This window comes from Triturus cristatus, chromosome 7, assembly GCF_964204655.1.
Source record: "Triturus cristatus chromosome 7, aTriCri1.1, whole genome shotgun sequence".
Lineage (NCBI taxonomy): Eukaryota > Metazoa > Chordata > Amphibia > Caudata > Salamandridae > Triturus > Triturus cristatus.
This window is the reverse complement of record NC_140590.1, coordinates 1,486,871,264-1,486,888,610: the sequence shown is the minus strand read 5'-3', so window position 1 is coordinate 1,486,888,610 and position 17,347 is coordinate 1,486,871,264. Positions and strand designations below refer to the sequence as shown.

General features: G+C 44.4%; 1 protein-coding gene across 1 annotated transcript in view; it reads right to left on the bottom strand.

Annotated features, from left to right (window-relative positions):
• The window catches only part of LOC146812236 (uncharacterized), a 314,283-nt gene that overhangs the window by 89,880 nt on the left and 207,056 nt on the right, over positions 1 to 17,347 (bottom strand). Inside the window, exon 5 of the mRNA XM_085619257.1 lies at positions 13,497 to 13,634. Coding sequence (XP_085475383.1) covers positions 13,497 to 13,634 — 138 coding nt within the window. The remainder of the gene's footprint in view (positions 1 to 13,496; positions 13,635 to 17,347) is intronic.

Here is a 17,347-nt window from a genome sequence, read left to right as displayed (position 1 = left end):
TTTGCAAGTATCTTGGAATATAGCTTTGAGTCAGAGTTTATAAGTGAGATAGGTCGATATGAAGATGGAAGCTGGGGAGGTTTCCCCTTTTTTGGAAATATTACTATGTTAGTATGTTTCCAAGACTCTGGTGTAGCTGAGTGATGTTGTATTCCCAAAAAAAGGTCTAATAAATAGGGGAGTATCTGTTTGCCCAGCACCTTGTATAACTCTAAAGGAATCTTGTCAGGACCAGCCGCTTTCCCATTGGCTAGATCCGACAAAGCAATTTCTAACTCTACCATTGTGATTTCTTTCTCTAGTTCTTCTCTATCTCCTTGATCAAGTACTCTAGATAGCTCTGATTCCGACAACCACTCGCTAAGAAAGGTTTTCATGTCTCTTGTAGATAGATGCTCGTTATCATTTTGATATAGTTTTTGGTAGTATTTTCGAAAGACATCTACTATATCTTGAGGGGAGGTATACTGTTGACCCTCATATTCTATATTCTTTATTTTGTTGTATGTCTCTTTCTGTCTAGTTTTGAGAGCTAGTTGCCTCCCTACTTTTTCCCCTGCTTCATAGATTCTGTTTCTATTGGCTTGATATATTTCCGCTGCTTTTTGCGTTAACGAGCTATTAATTTCGGTTTTTAAGATCAGTAATTTTTGTAGTATGTCAGAAGTTGGTGTTCCTTGCTGGATTTGTTTGGCATGTACTATTTCCAAGTTAATAAGTGCCGCCTTATGTTGCTTGTTAATATTGTCCTGAGTTTTCTTACATTTAGCAACATACGCTATAGTCTCTCCTCTGATTACTGCCTTAAAACAGTCCCATACACTAAATCTGGATGTACTATATTGATTACAGTCGAAAAAAGATTGAGAAACTGATGTAATATAATTAATATAATCTGGGTTCAAAAAAAGCTTCCGGTCGAACGACCATTGGAAATTAGATCTATTAAAACTATCCAAATCAAAAATTAATGTAAGTGCATTGTGGTCAGAAATAGTTTTGGGATCTTTAATTATATCAATTAAGGCTGTCCTATGTATTGATGTCATAATATAATCTAATCGAGCATACTTATTATGGGGATAGGAGTAATAGGTAAAGCCATTATCATTCTGCCTCAAAGTGTCCCAAGTATCCCTTAAATCATGAGTATCCATCAGACAAGATATTGCCCTATAGACTTTAGGTTTCCGGCCACTGTAATTCCGTGGGAGTCTGTTGTTTACCAATTTTTCTATATTAATGTTAAAATCGCCACACAGGATAAGTGGGCCAGGCCAAGAAGCCAATTCTAGTTCAAGTTCAATAAAGAGTTGTGGGTCATCCAAATTAGAACCATAAAGTGAGCAAATGGTTATATCCAATTCCAGTTGAACCACAACCCACCTACCAAATTTGTCGACAAGTCGACGTCTAGGACTCCCCAAACCGGGTTTTGCCAAAATAGCAACCCCACGCGTTTTAGATGTTTGAGATGTTGCTGCCATCAGGTTATATCCAGGAAATTTTAATAAATTTTTGTCGCATCCAGCTATGTGAGTCTCCTGAATACACAGAATGTCCACTGGGTCCTGACGTAGCAGTTGAAACAGTTGGGCCCGCTTTCTCCCATCATTGAGACCCGCTACATTCCAACATCGTAGTTTTACTCTCCCCATTCAAAACTATTCCCCATTGGACCGATACCACCGATGCTAAATAATTTGCGCCACCACCAGCCAACTTTGCATTCGATATTTACTCCGTTCCAATCAATCAAAATAGTTGATGTAAAACTCCAGTCACTTACGTAGATTATAATAACAAAAAAACCTTTAAGAGTAGTTTACCTTTACTACAGATCAAGCTCTTTTCTGCATTTTTCCCCCCCCGTATCCCCTCCCGCCCCCCCTCCCAGCAGGCCCCTGCACCCAACCCTCCCCCCTCCCCCACCCATGATGTGAGGCAATTAGACTCTATAAGAGTCTTTAGTGATGGAGAGATGCTCCCAAGCCACCCAAAGAAAAACAAAAGAAGAAGGGAAGAAGAAAAAGGCCCAAAAGAAAACAATAAGGAAGATATAGAGAGGCTTATAGAAGCATATAAAGACTAGTATTTCTTATATATCTTTATATCATTCTATCAATCTATCTTTGTTAACTCCGAATGATGTCCAATCCATTCTCATTTCTCTCCCTTTACGTCAACTCTTATTTCCACAATTCTCGAATTCTCTATTGTATATATATCAGTGTTTCAATATAACAGGCTTCTTCCCATTCTCAATATCACTGATAGACCATTAAGTGATACTGTCTAAGAACTCTTTGGCTTTTACTTCCGAAGTAAAAAATTTGGTCTGGCCATTATATATAACTTTCAACTTAGCAGGGTTATTAAGATAAACTAAGGCTTTCTTCTCCATAAAGGGTTTAATAAGTTGTCGCAGACGCCATCTCCTCTCCACCGTCGTGTGGCAAAAGTCCGGTCTTACAAAATAGGAAATGGAGTCCCTAGTCCGTCGAGCTTCTGGCCTGGCTCTATCCGAGATGGCTTGTCGAAGAAGAAAGTTTCCGAAAAACACAAGAACTGCCCGTGGGTAATTGTCTTGCTTCCGCGTGGTTCGTATAGTGATTGGAGTTCTATGGGCCCGTTGAACCTCATTCTCCCAATTCCATGAAGAAAGCTCAGGAAGTGTATCTTTGAAAAGCTGAATGATGAAAGCTCGAATATCAGTACCTTCAATATTTTCAGGTATTCCAAGAACGCGTAGGTTGTTACGTCGTAAGCGATTCTCCATGTCCTCGAGCTTCCATCTTACATCACTCAATTCTGCTTCATGTAATCCCACTTGTTTCTGTGTAGCTGCAGCCTCTGCCTCATTAATAACTATACAGTCTTCCATTTCTGTCATTCGGGTGTTAAACGCAGTAACAGATTTTGACAGTTTACGCACAACGCCCTGGACCTTGTGCAAAGCAAGTTGTGCTTTGCGACCATCCCTTGATGTCTCTTCTCGATGAGAGGCGATAGCCAGAAGGACTGTATCCATCACCGAGGAGAGCGTAGCATCCTGTTGATTTGGAGAGCACCGCTGCGTCGGTTGAGAGCCGGTGGCTTGTTCTTGAGACCCCAGTGCGGTAGCAGGGGAATAATCCCAAGTTAGACCCTGGGCCCTCTTCTTCCGTATGGTAGCTCTTTTACTTTCCCGGGATTCTGCTATTCGCGCGTCTTGGTCGCTCTCCGTATCTGAGCCAGTATTAGTTTCGATATCCAGTTCAGAGTCATCTGACCATCTCACATCTTCCATTCCTTCCGATATTGAATAAAAGTCTGAAGGATCCCTGTCGGTGTCCGTTGGATCGGGAGTTATCTCATCCCCATCAGCTTTCTCCTTGCCGTCAGGAGCCTCCAGTAAATCTCCCAAATTTTTAGAAGTGGCGCCAAGATCTGCTATCTCATGACCATTCTCTGGCATATTGCAAATGGGTTGGTGTTGCAATACTTGCTCTTCCTGCTCAGCCAAAGCCAGAGTAATTGGGGTTATAGTGGCTGTTGGAGTGATTTCCAGTACAGTTACTGATGCTGACGTGAGTGAGCCTGCTGAGGTAGTCTGTATCGATAATGTTGGAGAGGCTAGAGCGACATTAGACAAGACAGGAGTATCACACAAGAGAAGATTCCCTGTATCCTGTATTCCAGCATTAAAGTCTTTCCCAGCCTTTAAATCTTGCGCTCCTACCATTGCACCTTTAGGCTCATTATAAAGCATAGGGCTGTCCACTCCAATACTTATAGCAGCCTTCACTTTGGTATTCGCTGTTTCCTTTTCCTTAATTATGCTGTTCTGAGTTTGTCCACAAGGTGCCGCTATAGGCCCAGAAATGCCTCTCAGGTCACCCGCGATTAGAGAAGCAGCTGGTTTCTCTAATGGGCACAGCTGAACCTGAACCGAAGAAGGCACTGGAGTGGGAGTCCTCCGGAGCAGCTCGATCACGGATGGCTCAGCGATGGCGACAGGCACACCCAGCTGCTGTCTTGGGGCCCCCGCTGACTTTCCAGCCCCCGCGCCGAGACCTGCAGCGCCGCCGCTGCCCTTCGGACGCATGCCGCCTCGCTTCATTGCAAGCTCTTTGTCACGAAGAGCCTGCTTCGCTGCTCTAGTCTTGGCTGCAGCTGCAGCTATCGTAGCGGCGTTTTTCGGCGCCATGCCAGAGGATACACGAGAGAGCCTCCGGAGAGACAGAGCTGACTGGCCTTCCTCCAGGGGTCCGTCCTGCTTCAGACGAGTGGATACTCCGCTGGCCTGGACACGGGCGATCAATCGGAGTACAAGCAATCCAATCAGGGAAGTGCAAAATGAAAAACGTAACTGTAGCGGAGTAGGGTCCGTAGCAGACTCCAGAGATTGACCTTCCACTCTGCTCACGGACATCATACCAGGATCACCACACGAGGCTTTAAAGAACAGCGAAGAATAAGGTAAATCCTTTTATATTCATTATTCGTTTTTCTTAATTTCTTAATTACAGCCGGACCTCTTCCTCTCAACCATATTTTGTTTTTGGCCTTTTTTTTAATTCTTACCTCGAGGCCTGGTCCTGAGTCTTCTGTGCTCCTGCTCTCCTGAGTCTGCTCCGAGGAACAGGAAGCAAGCAACCAGGCTCTCTCAGCCAATCACAATTCAGCATTCTGATTGTTCTTGAGCGCCGTGACAAGGCGTTCAGCCAGGGGCTGGAGGGGTGGGCTTATACTCCATGCAGGCTGTAATGCAGCCGGCATTGCCAACAGGGAAGTGCGCATGACTGCTTTGGGCAGCCTCAGAGGGGCGACCAAACAGTCATTGCGCACTTGAGTGGGCATACCACTCCACCCCTGCCCTGCTCCGTGAGTAGAGCATCCCCACCGACCCTCCCACTGGCAAAGGAAACATAGCTAGGGGTGGGCTGAATTTGCGTAGTCACGTTACGCAAAGTTCAGCGAAACAGTAAAAAATCTCTGTGAACACGCGGAGTTCCACGAACACGCGGAATTGCTTGTTCCGCCCATTCGCGATGCTTTTTTCCTGTTCGCAAACTCTGTTTAACACACAAGATGATGTACGGAATGTTGCACAATGGCAAAACATTCACCCCCAGTCACAGATCTGGGTTTAATCCATCGTTATTTTGCTCTCCACGCCACCCCAGTTCAGACATGGCCATCTGCAAATCAGATGGATTTAGGCCCAGATCGCTGTACTGGGGTGAATGTATGACATTGTTCTGCATTCTGTTCATCGATTGTTGTTTTTGCATTTGTCACGCCGAGTGGGACGGGTATGCTCAGACATGAGTCTTGTGCTCTCCATTCCACTGGAATCAAGCTATCTTTGCTGAAGAGGGGTGAAACCCCGAAACCGGTCCTAGGATGCTTGGTTCCAGTCCAGGGAGGACCTGGCTTGGCAGTTCGGGCTGGACTGTTCCCATGAGGCACAGGGTCAAGACTGATTTGCATATGGCTGGGTTCAAACTGGAATGGCATGGTGAGCAAAAAAACGATGGATTTAGGCCCAGATCTCTGCACTGGGGTGAATGTATGACATTGTTCTGCATTCTGTTCATCAACTGTTGTTTTTTGCGCAAACTCTGTTTGCCTGCTCGGGGGAAAATATCTTGCGAACACTCATTTTGAAAGCGCAAACAAGCAAAAAATTCCGCAAAGCCGCGGATCGCGGAATTTTTGGCAATTCCACATTCACCGCAGAACACGAAACTACCCAAATCTCGCAAATTCCGCGAGCGGAATGGAATTTACTGCCAAGGCCTAATCAGTACATCAGAAAGTTATCATCATGTTATGTTTCCTCTTCTTGCACTGCTTGAAAGCAATTGGGCAATGCTCTTCCGCCATAGCGAATGAGCTGCAACTGAGGGTGCGTCACTCACTTGTGCTAGGCCTGGGCCCGACTGGACCCCTGTTCTTCTCCCCTACGCATTTCCCCTTCTCCTCACCTGGACAATGACACCGTGGCGCGATCAACTGCGCTCTCTCGAAATCTGTGACTCAGCCAGCAGGAGCCTCAGCCAGGCGGGATTTCACAACCCTGGGTACAGCAATCGCTGCCAAGTCTGCTGGGGAACCTCCCAATTCAGGTGATGCAACAGGGACCTCCTTAGGCGTGAAATGGAAGTGCTCCCACCACACAAGTTCAGCGCAGCTCAGGGGCCTCACCCGCCACAGCATCCAGCCAGCGCAACATCCTCCAGCCTGTGATGCAGAGAGGTGTGTCCCACCATTGGTAATCTCCTCCGTGCATCCCGGTTTAGTGGTGGCACGTGGTATGCGATGCAGACCTCCCTACATTGGTGCGCAGAAGTGCCTCTACCTTTCACAGCTCCAAGGGGCAGCAGGTGATCTTCTCACACAGGTCAGTAATGTGTCTCCATGCAACCTGGTAGACTTCATCACCAGGTAAGGGAAATCGCCGATGCCTTAATGTCTACCACCATGGCCCAGCAACTCAACAGCACCTCTGCATCCCACTTCGAGTCCCAGACGCGGGCCCAGCGAGGCCTCCAGGTACGGGAGACTATCTGCGCTTTCAGGGTTTTGGATGCCTTGGCGTTGCAAGGAGTGTGCAATGATGAGTGATGCATCACTGGTTTTGCCCAGCGATGTGCCTCTTTTCACTATTGTAGCCCTGAATTTCCGCTTCCCCTGGGACTCCGGCTGGTCATCCTGGCTGTTGTGGGGTTTGGGGGGGATTGTAGATATGTGCTGCACTTGGCCATTGCTGCTCCATTCCATTGGTTTTGTTTCCTATGTTTCATTGGTGGTGGACCTATAGGCTATTTTTGCCTCTAGAGGCAAAAGAAAGTCACATTGGGCTAACTAATGTGAGTTTTTTTGCCTCTAATTGACCTTTCGTCAGTTTTCGCCTGCTAATGTCCGAATTTGTATTGCCTTCACGCCAGTAGTAGCGGCAGTTTTCACCACGACTACCTGAGCCTATCGCCATGTAGCGACATATTGTACATACATCGCTAACAGGGCGATAGTTTGCGGCGATAGGCCCTGTTAGGAAAAGTGCCACTAACAATTGTTAACGTTAGTTTGCGGCAGTTCTTGTACATATGCCCCAGAGTGTGTTAGCAGAAGAGGGAATTGAGCATTAGGTGTTTAAAGGTCTCTTATTGCCAGGTCAGGGGGAGGGTTTTTTTTAAATTTATCTGAGAATGCGCAGATATTTGGAGCAAGGCAGCTCCAGAAATTATGTGGATAGGAGTGTGGGAAATGGGTGCCATATCTCCCCAAATGAAACCCTAGAAGTGGCAAGGGATGAAGCAATCCTCTCCATCACTAAGATATACCATCATCTGTGAAGCCACTCCTGATAGGCAGGTATGTGTCTGAAACACCAATGGACAAGGATGTTCTGATGTGCCGCCCCCAGTGCTAGTCCCATTTGCCTCCCCTAAGGGATATGAGCAGGGATGTTAGGGGATTAGGCAGACCCAAAATTGTGTAGGAGGGGAATCTGGGTATTTGTGTGTCCAAATGTAGGTCTATGTCATCAAGGAGTTTAGTTTAATAGTCTGTTAATCGGGGACTGTCCCACAACAGTTGGAGCAAGGTACCCAGGGAGCTACAGCCTCTCTGGAAGTCTGGGATTCACTCCGGGTTGCCCCAGTGGAGGTGTATGGGGACAGCTACCAGTAAGTGGCTACCTTGGTGGTGGTCTCCATACTTGCCTTGTTACAGGCTGTGCTCCTTGCTCTGTAATAAATCTCTCCCCATTCCTTTGGGGTTAAAGTTCTCCCCAGTTCCTCTCCCACCTTCTCTGGCTGAGGATGCTCAGCGATTGGGTAGGCTGGCGTAGAAAGGCATATAACTCAGAAATTAGCCTTTTATTGGTACTTTTGGTCACCAACCATTTTTCATACGGTGTAAGCTGCCTGCCCACCACAGGGAGATTAGAAGAGTGTAAGAGCCAGTGTTTTAGTTGTAAATAATGCATTCTTTTGGTCTCTGGCAAGTTATATTGTTGTTGCAATTGGGGGAATGGGATTGTCCCTTCTATATCAAAGAAGTGGCCCGCAGAGCAGCATTGTGTCTGTTTCTAGACCTCAAATACCGCTCGCTGCATCCCCGGGGAAGAGTTACTGTTGTCGAACCAGGGTGTCTTGGGGGAAGGGAATGTGGTGAGGCACCGTTGAGTCTTTACCTTGTCCCAAACCTCCATGATCCTTTTAGCAAGGGGATGCTTGCAAAGTGTTTGCTCTATGAGCTTTCTTGAAGAAGGGTACCTTTCACAAGGAAAGTCCTGCTATCGCCCTATCTTAGAATAGTCAATGTTTCTCCAATTGTTCTCTGTTTCACTCCGGGAGGTAGTCTCAGCTGAGCCGCTTGAAAATAGTGCTGAAGATTGGGTACCCCAAAATCCCAGCATCTGGAGGTAGGTAACCCAAATCCAAGCCAAGAGAGGCTTTGGTCCCTGATCCGGTGAAGTAAAGAATTATAGTTTATAGTAGCGGTCTGGGGAATTGTGAGTTGGATCTCCAGATACGGGATTGATATGTGGGTCAGCTCCCCCTGCATGTCATGGGCCTCAATAGCAGCTCCCGGGGTGCCTCAGGACCTCACTGTGCCTAGGGCCCTCATCAAGGTCCCCTGTTGATGTCGCAAACTGCTCTTGCCAGTGGCCACCGCTGACTACTACTCACAGGCCAGTCCCGCACCGCTGGTGGGGCCGTTCATCCAGCGGCTGCCATCTTTTGTAGCCTGGGATCGAGCAGGTAGTCGAGAGCCAGGCCTCTCCAGGGACAAGAAGCACCCCTGCTGCAGTCACCCCCAGGGCCGGCACCGCTAACCACTTCTCTTGTGCACTGGATACCTTGAAGGTCACCTGGCCGCAGACGGCCCTTCAGAGCAGCCCGCACCATGAGCCAGTGTCCTAGGCTGCGGCCACCATCTTGCTTCACCAGCCACTTCCACTCTCTTCCCCGTGGATCTCAGATGTCGGTGTTGGGCAGAGGAAGACAGCCCCCTGCTCCATGCCCTGTTCTCAGCTTATCCATGCGAGCTATTCAGTGGTCCTGCTGGGCTGATTCAAGCAGTAGAGTAGGCCAGGGCAGGCGGCAGGGCTGAGGAGATGGGAGAAGCATGTCTTATTCACCTGCCATCTTGGCCACGCCCCTTGGAAATTCAGTGTTAGAACCCTATCTAGACTTTGATGGATGGAGGGCAATTGTTGGGATGGCATAAAATATTGCCCCCACCATCCCGATTGGTCGTCAACCAGCCAAATTTAGAGTTGTCTGGCAGACAACTCTTCATGTCACTGTTGTAAAAGTTTAACAGACTGCTCTGGGAAACTTGACAGCTGCTCGTCAAACTTCTACACTGTTTTTCATTTTTCAAACAGGAGTTTGTTTTTGATAAAAGAAAAATTAGCAGCGCACAAACCATGGAAGCTTTCTCCCATGGTGAAGAGGTCATTTTTTTTACGCTCCCTAACCTGACTGTGTTTGACAGCATAAAAAAAGCAATCTGATTGTCCACTCTAAATTGGGCGGGCAGTCAGATGGCTAACCTTGGATGCACAAATACTCTTTCTGACCATTGGAGGAATATGTTGGTTAAGTAGCTGGATTAGGCTCTATAGTTAGCATACCAAACATTGGAAATGCATCAATTGGATTCTACTTCTTAACCCTTGTTGTAAGACATTTTCAGTGAAATGAATCAGGATAGTTTTGATCTTGCTTTTTTCACAAAGTGTCCCACAATACTTGAATATTCCTTGAAAATTAAATGGATGGAGATATGAGAACAATGCAGCATAATCAACATGTAATCTTATCTTGGAGACACGTTATATATACCACAGGTATCACTTATATCCTCCTGAATGCGGAAACGAGCATGTAAGAGGCAACAAGAAGATTGTTAACAGGGAGGAAGTGCAAGGGGCAGTAATGGGCAAATCACTGCTCAAATTTATGACAATAACAAGAAGCACAGCTATTGTTTTTCTCTGTTTATGCTACTTATGCACAGAACTCCATCGGTTGAACTAGAAATTTAGGGCCTGAGTTAGAGGTCGGTTTGTGGGTACTCCACCAATAAAATGAAGGATATCCCATCCACCTTATAATGTGTGCAATACCCCATCCCCCTTATAACAAGTGCACTAGGAAAACATTTACTTGTAAAAAGGTGGTCAGAATAACCATACTTTTGTGATTATCTATCTGATGAACTCTAAAATAGACCCTTTACGTTTATGTTCTCTATAAGGGAGACCGCTGACATATATTTTGTGCTGAGGGAGGGGGCCAGGACTTCAAGCCCCAGTGAGCATCGTGGCTCTCAAGCACACTGCTAACGGCGGCACCTTTGCACCAAGAGGCGCTTAAGGCCAGCCCAGGTCTCCCACAGCATGTGACGCATGGTGGTGTGCCTGGGCCACTCCCAGACCAAGGGTGGACCCCTCTGCTCCCATCCGTGGCCGACTGTGGCTGGGCCGGGCTTACCCTCTTGGCTTCACGCTAGCGGATATTACGGCAGGAGTGGTTGGAATTCTCTGAACATCGGCAAGGTGCTTGGAGGACAAGTCAGTGTTCTGGGGCTGACTGCTGACCGGAGGTCATTGATTGCAGATACAGCTTGTGAGAGTACTTTTTCACATCCCTGCCTTTCCCTGAAACCGCCCTAATCATTTTGCCTTGTGCTGGGTAGGTGGGTTTATTTAATAAGTACATCATGTGGAAGAGGAAAGGTGCTCCCTCGTGTTCCCCACAGGAGTCAAATAAGGGAATCATTGATTCCTTTTTGGTAAAAGCAGTGGGGACAGTTACTAAAGAAATAGACAACGCAGAGCAGCAATTCTCCTTGGAAAAGACAGGGGCAGCACTATCGCTCCCGGGGGAGTGCGTGGGCCAGGAGGTTGAAAAGTTAGCATTCAAGTTCAAGATGGGGAAGAATCAGGGGTTTCCAACCATGGGACTAGTCTAATTAATACCGCAGTTGGTCAGACCACACGGAATAGAGGTATTATGACCACTACTCATGGTGCGGATTTAAGTAGCCCACCTGCTCAGAAGAAACAACGGAAAGTAGATAAGAAAACAATTCTGGCGGAGAAAGAAGATGACACCATAGGCGTAGACACTAAGGTCATCAAGGAATTATCCATATATTATGCATTCAGGGAACGTAGGAGCCAGCTAATAACGTTTTCCTAGAAGGTTCTAAAACCTTTTCTGCCCAGCATTAAGGTCAAATGCAGGCAGAGTAAGGGGGGGAGTGTTTAGAGATCTCAGGATTCAGGATTCACGGTGGGTGGAAGACCCTGTTGTGGAACTCGGATGCTGTATAAGGTCTCACATTCACGAGTAATACTTACTGATTACACTCACATGGATCGGCTAGCCTGCTGGAATTAAGTCGACGGCTGGAGCAAACTCAGGGGGAAGGCCTGTCACGGTCTCAACTAATTTTATCCTGAGACATTAATTGCCATCTGTGTCCCAATATAAGGGTGACTCATTGTGACTGGTCGACCTGCATACCACATATGGAACATAATAAGGAAGGGCGGTATTTGAGTGTCCTCCTAAACACCTATAGTCTAACTCATACCTTTGGCCTGATTGCAACTCAACCTGATTCAGTTGTGCCCCCGACTCATAAAGGTAGAGGCTGCTCATCATTTACTGATTTTATATTTGTGTCTCTTACATTGAGGTTGTTTATATCCTTTTTTAATATCATCCATAGTGTATTTAGTGACCATAACTCGAGGACCATGTCACTTGTTGCCTTTTATGGAAACGATGGACCTGTCCGCTATTTTAACTAAATCCTATATAATGGAAATTTGGAAGAAGTGCAGGAAGCATAACACATACACAGTAGACACACACAGTTTAGGGAAAGTACTAGCCTTCTTATATCTGGTTATTTTATTTGACGAGAAATTGAGACATTGAGTTTTAAACACCTAATAGAGGAGAAATGCTACCAGAGCAATTGCAAACTTTGCTCATAGATTAGGCAACTGGTCAACTGGGACAATTTTAAATTTAAACAACTCCGTCTGTAGTTCAAATGTTTTATATGGTAGCATGGTATGGGGATATAAGGTGGCTAACAAATTACAAACTGAAGAAAACAGATATTTTAGGCGCTTGCTGAAAGTCCCTCATAGTTTCCCTGCATACTCTGTACATGAAGAATTGGGGTCCAAATACAACTCTGATATGGTGGCAGTGAAACCCCTCATGTGTTGGGTGAAGATCTGGTCCAACAAGGAGGTAAGCTTTAATAGGATGGTAATCCAGGACTGTCTCTCCTTCGACTATGCGTTAAAAATCCTGTGGCTAAAATATGTAAAGGACACCCTCACCGCGTTAGAATGCGAAGATATGTTCACCAATCATGATAAGGTGGGATCACAGGAAAAGCACTTTTCCTTAAAGATCTGTCTTTTAAACATGTCACTGCTTAACGTAAGGATAGGGAGCTAAAAAAAATCCACGATCAGAGATCACATATTAGTAAAGTCAGTGCAGTGCATGGAACCCTGTTTATCCCTTATAACAAGCCCATGTGATAGAATTTTAATTACACGTCTCAGATTGAACTTATTCCATCACTTATTGGCTGTACCCTCTGGCTTCACGGCACACGCAGAAAACAGAGGACCCTGTGGCTGCGACAATAGGTCTCCACAGAATACCTTACATTTTGTCTTCCTCTGTCCTCACTACTCACACCCGAGAAGAGTGTTCCTTAACCCCTTGCGTGCGGTGCAAAGTCCGCCGCAGTGCTGCACATTCCAATCGCGGGCGTGGTCATGACGTCTCCCGGCCGTCGTCCGCACACGCCCACCGTAATGCACGACGGCCGGGAGACATCTTGCGCATACAAGGGGTTAAGAAGCTTTTAAGAAAGCCTAGATTCAGGCAGGCACATGTTGCCCTATTGTTTTACAACTTTCATCAGTTGTTTTTTCACTTTTTTGTGTTTCTAACTTTTTAAGATCTGATTTAAAGATAAGAACCACTAGAGGTGTTTGAAGTATACAAGAGTTTCTGCCTATTTTGCACTGTCTGAGGTTGCTATAAAAGTTGTGAATTGTGCGTCACTTTTTAGGATCAGGTCCAGTTTTTACATGTTAAACTGTGGTCAATTTAGGATTTTAATGATCATAATTTTTTATCTGAAGTAAAGGCTGCTAGAAGTATCATGAATTTTAAAGACCAAAGAAGACAATCATATTTTATGGATCTCATTGTGTCTTAATGTGTACTTGGTTGTTTTAGGAAATATGTTTACATTTCAAGTATGTGTAGCTCAAATTGTCTCTTCTATGGTCATATTTATGTATGCTGACTAAAGATTATCATTATTATTATAAGGAATACATTAATGGTGTTATATTTACAACAAAATCACAATTCTATGTTACTTTTCAAAAACTGTTACCGGGCATGAGTGCACTTTGCAATATATTCAGAAAAATTACTTACGTCTGCCCTAAACATTTGAGTTGATGTTGATCCACTCTTTGAGTTTGGACTGTAGGTGAATTAAGCTTGCATCGTCCATTTTCTTTAAATATTGTCAGAGTTACTGTAGCATTTGAATCACCACCAAAAGAACAAACACTGTCAGAAACAAATGAATTAACTATATCAATATCAGGGAAAATCAGCTTTTAATTTTGTGTCACTATTTAACTGTTCCAACATTTTTTTGAGGCATTTCTGATTATAAATATTAAGAAATTATTTTCTGCATTGGTTTCAGAGAGTGGTGGATGTCGGAATTTCTATAATTATACCTGTTCCACCTAATAACAGAGAGACAAACATGGAGAAATTTTTAGTTTCTATGTAAACAAGCATTGACATAACCAATAGGTCTCGCCTTTTGTACCTTATAAGTGTTTAGACATGCAGCACATTATCCTGGATGACGTGCTGCCAGGGATTGAAGAGCAATACAATTACTACGCACTAGGTCATACAGTCTGATTTATAAATACATGCTTGCCTCAGGAAACATTTATGGACAAATTCCAAGAATTTTTTAAAGCACAGACAGAAAGACAAGTGCCTCAATGCAAGTCAACATCACCAACATTCTGTGTGGACTGCAACACTAGAGTATTGAACAGCCTGAAGAATCAGTGCCAGGGGCACTTAGAAACATACTTGATGGTGAAGTAGTAAATCTCAAGAGATGAGAGAGGATGAGACCCTCATCTTCATCTGGAAAAATAGCACAGCTCAAAATAATTGATTTCCAATGAATATGTACACACATATAACTCTATAGAGACCTTCCGTTGAAGGGCACTGATTTTTCACTTATTTTTATCCAAAATAGCTATTTTCCTGAAATGACCAACCTAAATGTTCAGTCCAATACATTTCAGTAGAAAGAAAAATGTGATCAGCATACTGACGCCAAACACACTCATTGCTACTTTGACAGGTTGAGTTTTTTTTATCAAGAACATCTATCCGTCTCTTTACTCTGGCTTGAAACTGAAGCCAGAAACATTACACAAAATATTTGAATAAGCATTTGAGAAAAATTATCATTGGACCTGGCTTACAACATGATACCAGAGGATAGAAAACGACAGACATGCTGTGGCATCACACGGATTGTACAGAAACATATTTCCTGCCTTACAACATGCACAGGGCCATTTGAATTATGTGGAATGGGAGGGTCAAATTATGTGGCAAGAAAAAATGCACATCATTTGGTATAATGCACATTTTGTGATAGCATGATGCATTATTTTATTTGTATTGGTTACAAACTCACTGGGAAAAGGTTTTCACCCACATTAGACCCAGTTCAGCACCCAAATACAGCAATTAACAACTAAAAGGTGACCAGTCGGTCTTTGCCAAGGGCCTCCCACTGCATGACAACACATGTCATCATGCTTTAGTAAAGTTTGATCCTAGCTGGAGAAGCAAGCATTTTGTTGTGAAAATCTGCAAATTAGGAAGCAGATAATGGATTATGTGCCAAATCCATTATCTATCCAGAAAACACCAAAGCCACAAAATCTCATAATTCTGATTGATGACGATACTACAAGTTACGGTAAAGTTACACAGACTTAAAAGAGACTGATAGGAATAATAACAAGTATTATTATTATCATCAGCGTCAATTGCATTGTTGTTGATACTTCCAGTAAAGTATTCACACCATGCAATTGACAATGGGAGACGGTTTCATAATGCATAGTACAGGGAGAGTCCACAAAATGAGTTTGCGCTGCAGGAATCTGTGCAGTTTTACACATTATCCTGGCTGTTGTTTGCTAAAATAAAACATGCAATCAGTGTAGCATAAATAATCTGGACCTATGGAGTAATGAAGGACCAAATTATGTTGCAGTGTTTACTGATTAACTGCTTTGTAGTTTCTTTATATAGCACTCTGCTGCTCCTTGTGAAAGTGTTTTAATTATGCATCAAGGAAGAGCTAATTATGTGACACAAGATGCCATTAAAGACAAATTCACCAAATTCTCTGGCACAACAGTAGCCCCATGCATGATCTGTTATAATGTTTACTGTGCAAGCTTATTTCCTCATAAATCCCAATTCTTGACATACCCATGTCTTGTGTAATTGCTTGTTTTCCGCACAGTTATATTGACTGTCTCTCAGGAGAGATGGTTTGAGCAGAAAAGCCACACGTCAACAACAACCACAAGGGAAGGGTGTGTAAGATAACTTCTGATTTAGTGTTGGCTATTCATTTCTCGAGTGCAGTCTCTTGCACGCTAGAAGCTCTGTATTGCCCTTCTTGGAGTTTTTGTTATAACTTTATAGCCCCTGTTCGGTGTATTCTGATAGTTTGTTTTGTCAGTCCATTCAATTGCATGCAATGTAGCTACATTGTGTGATTTCTTCCTTTCACCACAAGGTGTTGGCGTGGTGTAGTATTTTGCAGACCGTGACCACAGGCTACTCATATTTCCATAATCAAGGGCCTCATTTACAGGCCCCATGCACTGCTGGCATGTCACTTTTTCCCATATTAAAAGTGATGCATCGGTGGTGCAAGGGGCTTGCAAATACGCGATTAAGGGCCTCATTTATGAAAAATGACGCGTCGCTGCGTGAAAATAGTGTTGCGTCACTTTTCATTGCACCTTCCTTGCAACACCAATGATGCATCATATTTTCAGTATTACGCATCATGTCGCAAGGAGTTACATATACGGCAGTATATCTGACGTATCTGTAGGCGCAAAAATGACACATTGCTGGAGTGTGTCACAAAAGTGACGCAACTCCAGCAATGTGTCATTACACATGGGCAAGACCCATTTTGATAGTGCCTGTGTCCCTCTTACGCCTGAGGCAGGCGTAAAATTATGACGTATTTGCGTCCAAGAAATGCCGCAGTGAAATTTTATAGATTTCACTGCGTCACATCTACGACCCTTTCTTGCATCAAACGCCCCCCCTGCATACATTATAACAGGCGCAGGTATAATGTGGCGCAGGGGTTTACAAAGTGCCGCATCTACCTAAATGCCTCACTTTGTAAATATGATGCAACAAGGCACATTTTTTGCACCACTCTTGTGTCACAAAAAGTGACGCACTGGAGACGCAAAAGTGAGGCAAGGGCTCATAAATAAGCCCCTAAGTGTCTGAAAACGAGCGTGAAAGAAAAAAACTATCGCACAAATATACAGTCTGACTGAGAGAGTCAGTGTGAGATAGAAATTAAATGGTTATAGGCAGTATAACAGTCGAGGTGGCTTAACATTGTGTGGGTCTGTGCAAATTACTTTAATGTTTCATGCAGAAAAAATGTATATGAATGTATGTAATGTAACTAGTGCTCAAGTAAAGAGCTCACTGAGCAGCAGGGAACCGCGTTGCAGCAGCTCTGATTAGAGCACAACAGCTGGTCTTTTCCGGTTATGGGTGACAAGAAAATTAAAGGGGGCAGAGTTAAAGGCGCGAGTTAGACAATCACCAGCAGGAAAAAAAGGCATGCAGCAAAGCTGGAGGGATTTGGGGGATGGGGAAATCCTCTCACTTTAAAGTATGAGAAAGTAAATTACCTTGTGTCTGGCATTTGAGCTCAGTCTTTGAATACACAGTTAATGTGAGGACATAACAAGAATTGCAGCCCTGCTTACATTAACAGCAGTTGGAGCACAGGCAAACATTAACACAAGTTCAAAACATCAATAGGGTCAAATGCTCTTGGAGAAAGGGAAAATTAGTCTCTGAACAGATGCTACAATGAGGCCAGTGGAAGGGTACAAGTACTGGGGTATTGCTCCGTGGATTTAAATGGAGGAGCAAATAGGCAAGACAGA